At 37.5% G+C, this 14,266-nt stretch overlaps 1 protein-coding gene across 4 annotated transcripts in view; it reads left to right on the plus strand.

Moving 5' to 3' along the window:
- Window positions 1-14,266, plus strand: part of VPS16 (VPS16 core subunit of CORVET and HOPS complexes) — a 521,592-nt gene that overhangs the window by 118,984 nt on the left and 388,342 nt on the right. For all 4 annotated transcript variants that reach the window (XR_012678248.1, XM_075179981.1, XM_075179978.1 and 1 more), the window contains exons 4-7: window positions 21-149; window positions 4,220-4,364; window positions 4,456-4,571; window positions 12,483-12,605. Coding sequence is in view for 3 of the 4 variants with exons in the window: in XM_075179981.1 (XP_075036082.1) it covers window positions 21-149; window positions 4,220-4,364; window positions 4,456-4,571; window positions 12,483-12,605 (513 nt within the window). In the remaining variant the exon portion in view is untranslated. The remainder of the gene's footprint in view (window positions 1-20; window positions 150-4,219; window positions 4,365-4,455; window positions 4,572-12,482; window positions 12,606-14,266) is intronic.

The following is a 14,266-nucleotide window of genomic DNA, read 5'->3' on the forward strand; positions in this document are numbered from 1 at the left end:
ATAATTCTAATTTCTTGTAGTGGAAAAGTGGCCAGGTTGTGCACCTGGGGTGGACGGTTTCTGAAGACCTACTCTGTATTCAAGAAGATGGAACGGTTTTAATATACGACATATTTTGTGTATTCAAACGCTGTTTTTCCATGGGAAATGTAAGTGTGTTTGTTTACTTTTTAATATTCAAATTATTACAGTTATTTGTTTTTAACTAATGACTATATTTTTTTAAGTTTTGGGAGATAAACAAATACAAAATAGGAAAACTTGCAGTGCAAGGAATAAAAGGTATCGATGAGACCATTTACCTAATAGCACAATGGTCCCATTGATTGCTATAAAGGAGATGTACATACTACTATGAGAAGTAAGGTTTTAGCCAAGTGAATTATTTTGTGTGGTGGTATACTACTTTGAACAGATGGACTTTTTGGACATTTCTAAAAGTTGCAAAATTAGGTAAGACTATCACAGAGTAGAATAACATTCTATGTTTTCCAACCAACCTTCTGAAGGTCTTGTGGTGACACTTTAACAGTGGATGAATTGAAAATACTGGTTTATTGTCATACTGGAAGTGCAGGCTCTTTTGTGTGGTTGACATGATTTTATTTTGATTTGAGAGTAAGCAATTGCGCCCCCCTATTATTTGATGTTGGTCAAATTGACCAATCAGTGTGTAGTTTGTGTGGCCAGGAATTCATTCTTTACTTATGCTACAAAGCTCTAGTATTTTTATATTTGAAAGTAGCTAGTATCAATTTCCACTTTTTTGTAAATGAGGTTTGCATTGGAATCCTCATGACTTGAATGTTTACATATTTGTTCCCCTTTTGACTCCATGACTTATTCATAATGTCTGAAAAAGAAATTCACTGTTTCTCATAGATTAAAAAAAGTAAAATGATAAAGGGATTACAATATTTTAAATAATTATTCAAAAATGTATTTATCTCCATAAATGCAAAGGCATTTTCATTTCTGTGTCTGAATCACTGAAAATTTATTTGTGGCTTGATGATGTAGAAATAATTTATTATAGAAATGTATTTCAATCAGAGGTGTAGGCACCAATGTATAATTTGAAATGCCCTTATCGTGTTACATTTGGTTGTGTTTTGTATGAAAGTGTCATTGTTTTGGGTCTGTATCCTTCCTTGGGAAAGTCTGTTTGCTGATAGGAGAAAATGTTAAGGAAGTTTTTTATGTGAAGTGACAAGAACCTGTTTAGCCTGTATACCCAGCAGGGGGCCGCTGTTTGGCGTTACTGGATGTCAGATAATGTAAACATCAAGTGTTAGCACATAACAGAGAAGTGTAAATATTGTTCGTTTTGCATTGCATGTAAATCCATGTTTGGGTAAACAAATTGCATCCTGATTCTAAAAATAGCCTGTGAGGCTGTGTCCAAATCTGTATAAAAAGCACTGTCTTCTATTGAATATTGTTCTTTTGATTCCATCTGACCTGAGCAATGATACCTTTAATCATTGTGACTGCAAATAAACATCACTTGCTTCAAAGACCTGCTTGAAAACATCCTCCATGCTGAAAATCCTGTGACCTACAGATTAGACCCAAAATCTAATCTGTTTCCGGCTGTTTCTGAGGTTTGGACCGGCATCCAGTACCACCGCTCTGCCCGCTACCCAGTAGCTCTGGCCAGTGTGATAGGCCAGGGGAATCCATCTACAGAAGAGGAACACTAGGATAAACAACAAAAATCTAGTTATTCGTATATGTCACAGCATCCCCTATTTCTCATAGTATTTATAAATGCTCATATACACCTAGGACTTCTGCACTGAGTTTAAGGGTCTGTGCAAGACCAAAGAGGCAGATGGGGACAAGGCCATCGACATCAAACATTATCGGGCATAGTAAACACATGCAGGAGAAAAAGGAAAGAAATACAACTAAAACGTACACTAGTCTGCTACAGTTTACACCACTTCTAGGATCTTTCTTTAATTGGCTATATACTACTGCTCTCTCAATACACGGATATACTCCTGATGGGGATGCAAAAACTTTGACAAGCTACAGACACTTACATTTCTAACTATTTGCATAATTCCCTTTACATCCAGTTATGTAACCTGCATTATATCCCCCCTACATCCACATAAACTTAACACCATGGTCACACCAACTATGACCTCACTAAAACCCTGTCTGATGACAGTTGCTTTTGTAGATGGACCTGATCTTCCTTGCCAAGGAAATCTGATGTATTCATCAAGGTTGGTTGTTTATTTGGGACAAATTCTGCAAGCTTGGAGAATATATGCTGTGTTGCTCTATTTTAGCTCCACTCATTCCGTGAGAATGGCAGGCCATGTGCGTCTATTGTCGTCAAATGCAGCCAATGGGCTTAGTTCGGAACTGATGAATAGAGGGATGAGACATAGCTTATGGGCCAATTACAAAACCGTAACACAGGTTAGTTCAGGGAGGACAGAAACAGAAGTTTCAGCACTGTAGGCAGAGAAAAGCTCTTTAAAGCGTGATGCATTAGTGAAAACTGCACATTCAAAGGGCATGGCCCTACTTTACAACTACATGAATACATAGTTATCGATCATGCAAATCAAACAAGATTATTTCTCAAGTTGTACAGTGACTGTATACAGATCAATAAAAAGGTATTTTCATCATCCACACATGAACGTGAACATTAATGGATCTCCCTATAGTTCCGGTACTTGTGTATTCCAACAGAGAAAGACTGAAGTCGTTTCACAAACACAAAAGGGGATGCGCTCTTATTAGGTCCACAATAATTTCTTAATGTCATGCTTTATTTTAATCCTTTAAAATCATCCAAACTGCTTATTCTCCGCAAAATGTTTAGTTAAAGTTAGAGATTGTTAGAAATTTTTTCCAATTTGAAAAGTGAATTAGAAAGGTTGATAGAAAAGCCTATTGATATCTGTGACTAAACAGAGTCAGCAATGTGGCGGTTTCCTCTTTACTCCAATAAGTATTCATAAAACCGCTTACATTGTATATTCATCCATTAATACTGTAAGTCAGCGGTTCCCAAACTTTTGCAGTTCGCGGCACCCTTAGAGTCTCCAAATTTTTTCAAGGCACCCCTCCAAAATAATTACTGAGCAGTCCTGTTTTAGAAGTAGTTAGGTCCAAAAATTTTAAGTATTTAGGTCACGACAGAAATACTTTAGTTGTATGCAAAAATGCCCCTCTGTATCTAGACACTCTGCCCCCTCTGCATCCAGGCACACTGCCCCCCTGCATCCAGACACTCTGCCCTCTCTCACGCTGCCCCCTCTGCATCCAGACACTCTGCCCCCTCTGCATCCAGACACTCTGCCCCCTCTGCATCCAGACACTCTGCCCCCTCTGCCCCCAGGCACACGGCCCCCTCTGCATCCAGGCACACGGCCCCCTCTGCCCCCAGGCACACGGCCCCCTCTGCCCCCAGGCACACGGCCCCCTCTGCCACGCTGTCCCCCTTCTCTGCCCTCTGCCCCCCTCCTCTGTCCCCTCCTCTGCCCCTCTCTTCTGCCCCCTCCTCTGCCCCCCCTCTTCTGCCCCCTATCCCCCTCCTCTGCCCCCTGTCCCCCTCCTCTGCCCCCTGTCCCCCTCCTCTGCTCTCCTCCTCTGCTACAATCCCTCTCACTCAGGAGCCAGCCATAGAAAAAAAAAAGAAAACAGAAACTTACCAATCCGCGCGGTGCTGGGACCCAGCAGCCTCCTCTCTCCTGCAGCTGTCACTGACGTCATTCAGTGACGTCAGTGACTGTTTTTTTTGGTTCTTTAACCAGTGTTTTTAACAGTGTCTAATATTGTTAATAATTTTATTCAGGTAGTGTTTGTGGAGTTGGATACAGAGTAAACATAATAATAATAATAATTTTTTTATGTTTTGGGTGCAGTTTAGGAATGCGAAAAATGAATACAAATGTACCTTGGTTTAATGTTAGGATAAAATGAATCCTATATTATTAAGTATTATTTTATATACATTTCCTGTTTGATTATTATGTTTTCTTTGTGTGCTGGAGCCTTTTATTGACATTTTTTGCTTTACCTTCCAGATGGTTGGTATTTTTGGATATATTAAAAATTATTACCTTGTTCTAATTTCATGTCTCATTTAATTATTAGATCACATTTTGTGAATGGTACTTTTGTACATAAATCAGTGAAAAATCTTTTTTTTTTTTTTTTTTTTTTTGTAATTACATATTTTTCTTTTCAGGAAGTTAAGCAAAACCATGTTCTGGAAACAAAAGTATTTCACTCCAAATATAGAACTGGTATTGCAATTTTAACAGGAGCACTGAAGTTTAGCCTTACTTCAAATATTGAAGAATTGAAATTGCGCAGGATGCCTGAAATTCCAGGTAACATGCAGTTTCTAAATACTTTATGGTGATTTGGATTATTGTTTTTGGCATAAAATGTCAGTTTTATTTGTTATGTGTTTTTTTACAGGTCCTAAAGTAACGCCTTCATGTTGGACAGTTCTTTTCCAGGATAGAATGACTTTCATTTTGGTTGCCATTGGCAGAGATTTGTACCTCTTGGATGATACTATTTGTTCTATTGTAGTAAGTAAATACAATTATAATTAATATTGGTCTTTTGAGATGATGCAAACCCCCTCTGGAGCATAGTCCTGTTCAGATGCTAAAATTGAGCCCCACACTTCAGACCTGACAGAGAGAGACAACGGGCCTCTAAATCCAAAATGTTGCAGAACCTAAAAAAGCTGAGATTATGTCAGCAATTATCAAATGCCAAACCTCCATGACTGGTAGTGACCAACAAGGTAGAGTAGTAAGATCTGAAATCAATGTAATATGCCACAAAGTTAGAGAGAGAGTATCTGAAACAAAGATGTGAATGTCCAATTTGAAAGTTTTGTTACAGCTCGTGGAGTATGAGGTATCTTCCTTAAAGAAATGCATGACTGTGTCTGAAATTATAACCAGACGACCTTGAAAAACGGCTTGAGGTGTTATAAATAGAGAATCATTGGTCTGCTTGAGAGAGTGAATATTCTGAGACTTTCCTAGAAAAACTTTTGTATAGGTCTAGAGTCTGACCTCAATAACTAATCTGTGATTGTGGAAAAATCTAATTGTGTCCTTACTGGCCTTTCTCTGCCTGGTTCACTGACTCGACTAGTGTTGGCAAGACCTATTAAATTCAGAGGTCTATACACCATTCTATGTGCTACCAAGAAGGCCGGGAATTGTTATTTGAAAACAATAAAATTTAATATTATCTAAAAACTGCATTCAACAGAAGGCTGACTTCTTTTGATGCTTGCATGCACAGCTACAGCAGACTTTTGTATTTAGGAAATAATTTACCAAGTTTGTGTGTGGTTGAAAGGGTGGGTCAGGTTTAATTGTTATAAAGTGCTGTGTTATTGTGCAACAGGTTTGAAAGTGAAGAGTTTTCCCACTCTAATTTTATGGTGTTTTTTTATGTGTTACCCTTGTTTCTCTGCGTTCCACTCTTTTTATTCTTCTCCCTTGTCCAATACCATCATAGCCATTAAAGCATATATGTAACTTTATTGTTCAATTCTGCAACAGAAAAACAATATGTGGTGTGCTAGATACATGGGCTGTCGAATCAGACAAAGTTGGCAGCAAGTACACAGATGGATATCAGAAGGCTTCTTCAATAAATATTATATCCTGGAAAATTACAATACATTATAAATAATATCCCTCATATATTCTTTGTTTGCTGGAGAGGGACTTAACAATCTCACCAAACAGTAACGTATCCCTGGGTGAGATAAACCATTCATGCTACCACAAATTACTGTTGGAGATTACAGTTGTGGACAAAATATTTTGAAGCGTAATTGCGTTCGTTCTTTGTTTTGTATGTCAATTTGGTAAATTGCACCTTTTTCACCCTGCTTGTGTATATATCTTAATTCACATCTGAGTGCACATGTGTACATTTCCTTAATTGCACTTATTAGACCTAAAATTCTTATGTTTCCTGACTGTTAAATAATAACCCATTCACTACACTACCTCATTAACTTGCAAGAGGTAATGCGAACAATTACCCCTTTATCACATCCTTTATTATCAATTTCTTATTACACATTTGGGAATTAAGCAATAAAACACACACAAACATTTTGGAATGGCATAGAACTATATAGCAAAAAATTAATTTTAAAACCTTTTAAATAAAAATAAGCAATAATAATAATAATAATAAAAAAAACCATGATATTTTCAATCACATCACATGGGGGTGGTTCTGGACCTACAAAACAACCTCAAGACATATTTTTAAATTTCACAACATTATTACATGATGTAAACATATATTTGCTCTATGGATGTAGTTTGGTCATACATTTCTTGAGCTCTGCAGAGTTGAGAGGTGTTTCATTACATAAAGATTATTATTAACACAGTACTAGCCAAAGAGCTGCATTATAGAGGCACATGCATCTGTATTGTGGTTGAGTTAACTTACTTAAGGATATACAGTTTTTAGTCAACAATTCATAAACCTGTATAATAGTAGAATTTGCCTAGGAAAATGCAGAATGAGCAATGAAATATTTTTTTGAGGCATACATATGGCTTAAGGACAATATCAAAGACAACCGTAAACATGCAGAGGAGATAGGAGGTGGTCTGATGGCATCCTTGGAGCCGACGCTTCTGGAATGCACCACATTGCCCTGCATTGATGAGCTGCAGGGTGTGGGACGGATAAACACTGGTGAGAGTCCTCCCCTAGCCACACAACAATTCTCCCACATCTCCCTTAAAGTCTAGCACCCTAGACTGCAGGCTAGTCAGCCAATTGGGCGATGTGATGAAGTTGACTATGTATTTTTTGTGATGATCCCTTGAAGAATAATTAATTACAATGAATGGATTTGTAAAATTACCATGAAGCTAAAGAAATAAAGTTTACACTTTACTACATGTTGTCAATCCATTTGTTTCTTTTGTTTTTCTCTAAATGTACCCACATATATACACATGAAAAAAAAGTACACATTTCACATGTGAGATTACCAATATGTGTAATTAAGTTTACTGGTAAACTAATTTACACTATATAGACAAAAGTATTTGGCCACACCTGTAAATTATTGAATTGAGGTATTTCAATCAGACCCATTGCCAGAGGTGTATAAAATTAAGCACCTAGTCATGCAGTCTCCATTTGCAAACATTTGTGATACAAAATGAGTCGTTCCGAAGAGCTCAGTGAATTCAAGCGTGGTACTGTGATAGAATGTTACTTTTGCAATAAGACGGTTTGTTATCTGCCTGACTGCATTATACCAACTGTGAACTTTGGTGGAGAAGGGATAATGGTATGGGGCTATGTTTCAGGGTTTGGGCTAAGCCCCAAATCTCCAGTGAAGGACACACTCAATGCTTCAGAATACCAAGTAATTTTGGACATTGATATGCTTCCAACTTTGTTGCAGTTGGAAGCATAGCATAGCCTCTCTCTCCTGCTTCCAAGATTTCTGCCACGCTGCTACCTACTGTTGTGCTTCACCAGACTCTCCTTTAATCTCTAATATTTTAAGCTCTCCCTTAAAATCCACCTCTTCACTATAGCCTACCTACCACCTCCTAGCTACCCCTCTGCGCACTCTACTTACCATTTTTAATTGTGTCCTACTAGCACGTGCTGCTTATATGCTTTCCCGTTTCCTGTAGACTGTAAGCTGTCATGAGAAGGGTCCTGTCATGTCTCATGTCTGTACCTCCTATATCTATCTATATATATATATATATATATATATATATATATATATAATATAAATGTCTAGTGGCATGTGTTAGTCTGTCTGTGTGTGTTTGTAAAATATAAAACAAAGCTGCAGCGCCACCTGCTGGGCGGAGTTATACACTGGCCTACTAAATTCTTAGTGTGTGTGGAAAAAAAAATTCAGAAAGGGCTGAAATTTGGTATACTAAGATGTTTTTAATTTGTTAATTTAATTTGTTAATTGTTAAAAGTGTTTATAAAGATTTAAAAAAAATATATATATATTTCTTGAAGGAGAAGTGACAGTTGGGAGTGGTTGTGGTTGCCGGGGGTGACAGTGGGGAGTGGTTGGTGGTTGAGGCCTGGGCTATGGCCCAAATGCATGACAAAACCTTTTTAACACCTTAAGTAGCTTGATTTGACTAGAATGCATGAGTATCATGCACGGGTTAACTTGTGTGTGTGTGTGTATATGTGTATATATATATATATATGTGTGTGTGTATATATATATATATATATATATATATATATATATATATATATATATATATATATATATATATATATATATACATACATTGAATGTACTTATGTTTTTCTGTTTATTTTGTATTTGTGTGATTTTTATGTTTGTTTATTTTGTATTTGTCATGTACTTTTATATCTGCAACATATAATTGTACTTGTATGATTTGTTGTTTTGTTTTATTTGTATTTTTGTGATTTGTATACTGTATGATTGTCCCGACATTGTGCAATTTGTGGCATCTTATGAATGATGATGAGATTATGATCACGGGTAGGCAGTTACTGGATAACTATACCATCATCTATTGGGTATTAACATCTACAACTCTGATGATGGTTATATTGGCCCGGAAACCTGAACCAATGAATATTATGCACTCTCATTGGTTAGTAATCGGGTACAGGAGTAGCACAATCTGTACTACTTAGTGCTATGATGGAGTCACTGGAGGAGGCATCAATGTTTGAACACTTTATTTGGCTACATGTTCATCTCTGCTTGTTCAGGTTTTGCAGAATTAAGCAGTAGGAGCTTTGACCCTGGTCAAGTGCATCTAAAAAATTAAGTAGAACCAGCAAACTAAACAGGGTCCAAATAATCTAGTAAAAATTAAGGTGTCAGTAAAGAGAAGATTGTAGTAGATTTTGGTGAATAAAAATATAAACTCTTGCAATAAAAACATTTTTATTGACTACTTTTAACTTATGTGCAACTCTTATTCCACCTACTATGACATCTCTTTATCTTCATGCCGAAATTTGTGTTCAATAAATCAGGGTCCGTAGACTTTGTTTCTTTGTAAAGTCAAACATTTGAATGGTGTCAGTCTGTCCTTGCTTTTTGTACAAAATGTCTGCCCATGAAGTGAAAATCCAAAAACTAACCAATCAGTGATTTACATTTGTTGTCTATCTTGCACTTGACACATTATTGACGCCTGGGGTTTTAGTCGTTTGAGCAATATTAGGAAATATCACTAAATGACCTGTGTGTTACACAATTAAAGGAGACATATTTTAGTGTGGTTTTACACAAAACTCACTCCTCTTATTTACTTTGTGCCAAAAAGTTTGTCTTTATTCATTGCGGTCAACCTGCTTTTACTGGGAATTGTCCATGTCCAGGAGATGGTGTTTGTGATATCACCACTGTAACTGTGCTCTAAAATGTAGTAGCATTATCAGGGCCGCCGTCAGGGGAGTACAGGGGGTAATCCTGTACCGGGCCCGGGCTCACCAGGGGGCCCGGCGGCAGGGCCCCCTGTCTGGCCCGGACCCTCACTGCCCACATTTCTTTTTTTAAAAAAACTTTTTAAACTTTTTTTTTCTTTTCCCGCACGCTCGCACCCGCCGCCGGGGAGGGGGGAGGGGGGGGGGCGCGCCGCTGGTGTTCAGGGGGGAGCAGGGTAGTGGGAGAAAAAAAAAACAAAACACAGATACTCACCTGTGATGACAGCGCTGGCATCCCTCCTTCTTCCTCTCTGCACTATTTACACTGAGTGTCAGGCGTGACATCATCAAGTCACGCCTGACACTCAGTGAGGAACTGTGCAGAGAGGAAGAAGACAGAAGAAAAGAGAAGAGAAGAGAGGGAAAAAAGCTAATACAAAGGTAAGTAAATGAAAAGAGAAAGTCACACCATGAGGAAAAAGTAGGGAAGAGAGGCACAGACACCATGAGGAAAAAGTAGGAAAAGAGGCACAGACACCATGAGGAAAAAGTAGGAAAAGAGGCACAGACACCATGAGGAAAAAGTAGGAAAAGAGGCACAGACACCATGAGGAAAAAGTAGGAAAAGAGGCACAGACACCATGAGGAAAAAGTAGGAAAAGAGGCACAGACACCATGAGGAAAAAGTAGGAAAAGAGGCACAGACACCATGAGGAAAAAGTAGGAAAAGAGGCACAGACACCATGAGGAAAAAGTAGGAAAAGAGGCACAGACACCATGAGGAAAAAGTAGGGAAGAGAGGCACAGACACCATGAGGAAAAAGTAGGAAAAGAGGCACAGACACCATGAGGAAAAAGTAGGAAAAGAGGCACAGACACCATGAGGAAAAAGTAGGAAAAGAGGCACAGACACCATGAGGAAAAAGTAGGAAAAGAGGCACAGACACCATGAGGAAAAAGTAGGGAAGAGAGGCACAGACACCATGAGGAAAAAGTAGGGAAGAGAGGCACAGACACCATGAGGAAAAAGTAGGGAAGAGAGGCACAGACACCATGAGGAAAAAGTAGGGAAGAGAGGCACAGTATGAAGAAAAAGGTGGGGGGGGGAGAGAAAGTCACGGAGTGATGGAGAGGGGGTGTAGGATGGCACAGTGTGATAATGGGGAGCCAGGTGAAGGGGGAAAAGCAGCATGGAGGGTGCAGTGTGATCATAAGGGGACAAAACATGGTGATGAAGGGGCACAGTAATGTGTGTGTGATGGTACAGGGGGCTTGTGGCAATGTAGTGTGAGGTAGGTGGTGGCTAATTAATGGGTGTAAGTTTGTTTGTGGGGTAATGGTTGGGCAATTTTATAGTGCAGACTTATTTTAAGATGGGGTGGTTTGGGGGCTACTGAATGTGGGGGAGAATGAGGTCACTCTATTAAATGTGACTAAGAATTATTTAATGTCAGTGATAAGTATATTTCTGAAATGTAAATACTATTAATTTATTGCTGGGGCTGTTTGTAGGGAGGGAAATAGGTTTATTTATTAAATGTGAATACTGTTATCTTAATGTTGGGGTTGGAGGAAGGCCTAATTATTAATCGTGGGTGCTATTGATTTAACGCCGGGGCTGGTTGTCATTTTCTAAATGTACCCATTTTTTTTTCCCAAATAGGGCCCCCAACATTCCAGAATCCAGAAAACCTGCAACTAAAGATACCTGCAGCCACAGGTGGGGAAAGTGAGAAGAACAGGTAGGACAGTCTGTGAAATGTTGTGATTCTAGTAGGGACAATACCAATATTTGGTGAGTGTGTGTGTGTATATATGTATATATATTAGTGGCCCCCTTAACTTACCTGAACCTAACTCATTAAGTTCAGTGATTTTTTTTTTCATTGCCATGGGCCCCCTTTTCCCCTGGGCCCCCAGGCACCTGCCCATTGTGCGCAGTTGGAAAGATGGCCCTGGTTCATTGGGGGGGGGGAGGGGTGATCATCGGGGGGGCCCTGCCTGCTTCATTTGTACTGGGCCCCATGATTTCTGATGGCGGCCCTGAGTATTATACTTACTGTACAGTACATAAAATATGCCTTATTTTGCTAGTTTGCCCCATATTCCCCAGTTTATAACTTAGGGGGTATTCAATTTTTGAGCGGGTTAACTTTACATGCGATTCAATTCCATTTTTAACGCTACATTTTTTTTCATGAAACAGTCCTCTCGCGCTCCAGTAGAAGTTCTATTGAAAGTAAAGTGTGTTGTTTTTTAACGCGGCGCATTAAACAGGCAAATATGCTGTTTTATCTCACACCTCTTTGGTGTATGTTAAAAATAAAAAACCTCTGAAAAGTATTTGAAATCATGTAATAATGTGAAAAAAAGACAATCTATGTTTATCACTAATGCCTAACATGTAAAAGTTGATTTTCTTGTGAAAAAATAATGAAATAAAAAAAATAAATTAAATCACTAATTATATTTATGTATATTTTTGGTACAAATATGAATGTAGTAATGTGTCTTGACATGGTATAGATGATTCTATGGTAAAAAATAGTTCAAAAAAATATGCTAAAGAAAGTACTGTAATGTAGATATTATCAATGTGTAATGCAATCTAATGTATGCAAAACCTTTTCTTTGTGTTATACATGACCGCGTTAAAACTCTCCTTCACTCCCCTAAAAACTCGCAAAGACAATTATTAACCCGCAGGGGCAGCGTTCCCTCTTTTTCAATTGAATTGCACGAGTTTTCGCGTTGCGCTAACTAAAAATGGTTGCTATTGCAGGTAAAGACCTGCGGGAGATTTTTTTTTTATTTTAATTCAAGAAAGTTTTAAGGTTAATTTGTCTTAAGCAGGTTATGCTTAACAAAGCCAGAGAGATCTGGCAAAAGAGGTTACTTACAAGTGATGCATTGGAGTAAAATAGTTCTGCATCCAGTAGTTTGTTCATTCATTATCTGCAGTTTTGTTAGAATTGTTTACATTATTTATTACAAACATTTAAAACATTTGTTTTAACTGTCTATATTTATTATAGACCCTCCCTGGAGTGAACCCTCTGTCAGGAGCTTATCTACATATGTCCGTCTCTTTTAACAATAAATATCTAGCAGTCTTCACAGATTGTGGTTATTTATGGATGGGAACTTCATCACTTAAGGTGAGTACATAATTTGTTATTAGTAAAATATAATCTAATCCTCAGTGTTGCACAGATGTCAAGTGCTTGCTAGAGCTTCCCTAGGTTCTTAAATAGTTGCAGTTCTAAACCTCTTCCAAAAGAGCTGTGCTAGCTACCCACAAAACTACAAACACACTTCAATTTAGAATAGGGAACATGTTTATGAACAGCTGTGATAGAAGTCCCTGTGTGAGTGAGTAAATAATGCACATTATTGCTCTACATTGTTTGTGATTGTACATTGCTTAAAAAAATATTTACAGAGAAAATTTGACAGCAATAATAAAAATCCTATTTGCTTTAGATTTATCATAGAACTATGAAATTAAATGTTGCTCTTTATATATCTAAAGCCCTAGTATATTTACATAGAACAAAATAATGATTGTCTTTATGATGTATATGTTATGCCAATGTGTACAATCTAGGAATTGTTCATATAGTCAAAGTACTAAACATAAGATAAAATATTCACTTCCCAAGTCCCTGATGTGATGCTCCTTTTCCCCCCACAAAAGGTGCCACCTAACCTGACTATAGTTCTATAAACAAATAAAGGTAATCAAAAAACTTTCGTTTACGGAGTATTCATCCATCAGTTTTCCCATGAGGCACATTCTGTTTTCTTGATGTCCTTGGTTTAAATCACAGTAAATGTTCAAAGTATTCTTCCCCGTTTAACAAATACAGACTAGTACTTTTAATAAGATTAAAATAACAATAAACTGTGGTATACCAGAAAATATGGTGTTGTGTGAAATCATTACACCAAAAACTAGCCACAATAAGAAGGGTTAATACCATGATATAAACAATGACCCTAGTGGCAAAATGTTTCGCCTAATGTGTTTGCACTTACACAATATTTATATTACATAATTTAAAATTGATCATCCAATGTTGAAAATCTTAACATAAAAACATGCAGCAATAATTGGGAAGGTCACCACATCTTATAAACCCTTCTAGGATAATGGATAGTTGATGTGAGATGTGAATTCTTTATAATGTAGCTTTCTTAATGTCTTCCTGACGAGTGGTCTTTCCTCTTAATAGCATTCATAAAAAGGAGGAGGGGAAACCATGGGGGAAAAAAAGAACATCTATCATATTATCTTTTATTAAACAATATTGTACTAACTTAACAGCACTCACATAATAAAAACTTTTTAAATGTATTTAAAATATATAAATCTGGAATGTTGCAAGTCTCCTACCCGTTTCAAAGATAAAGAAATACACCACTTCTATAGCAACATTTCTAGTTGCAAATTTGCACACAGCAGCTAGATTAGCTCTTCACTCTAAACCAGGGCCAATATGTATAATATTATCATACAACAAAGCAATATTTGTTAATAACAGATACAAATTGGGTTGCTTAATTAATTCCACCAGCAATTTTAACACTTCGTTGCTTAATAATTACTTTCATTTACTTAAGTTGGACGGTCTTGAGGTGGGCATAAAAAATAGTAGCATTTTTGAGAATACTTGAATGTAATCACAGAAAAACTGTTATAAAATATTTAATTCACTACTAGCAAATGAGTCATTGCACTGTAGCGGACAAACTAAGCCTTTATTCCATCACAAAGCCACTAAAGCACCTTGTCTGCATGCTTAAATAACATATCTAG

Source organism: Mixophyes fleayi, chromosome 7 (genome assembly GCF_038048845.1).
Source record: "Mixophyes fleayi isolate aMixFle1 chromosome 7, aMixFle1.hap1, whole genome shotgun sequence".
Classification (NCBI taxonomy): Eukaryota; Metazoa; Chordata; class Amphibia; order Anura; family Limnodynastidae; genus Mixophyes; species Mixophyes fleayi.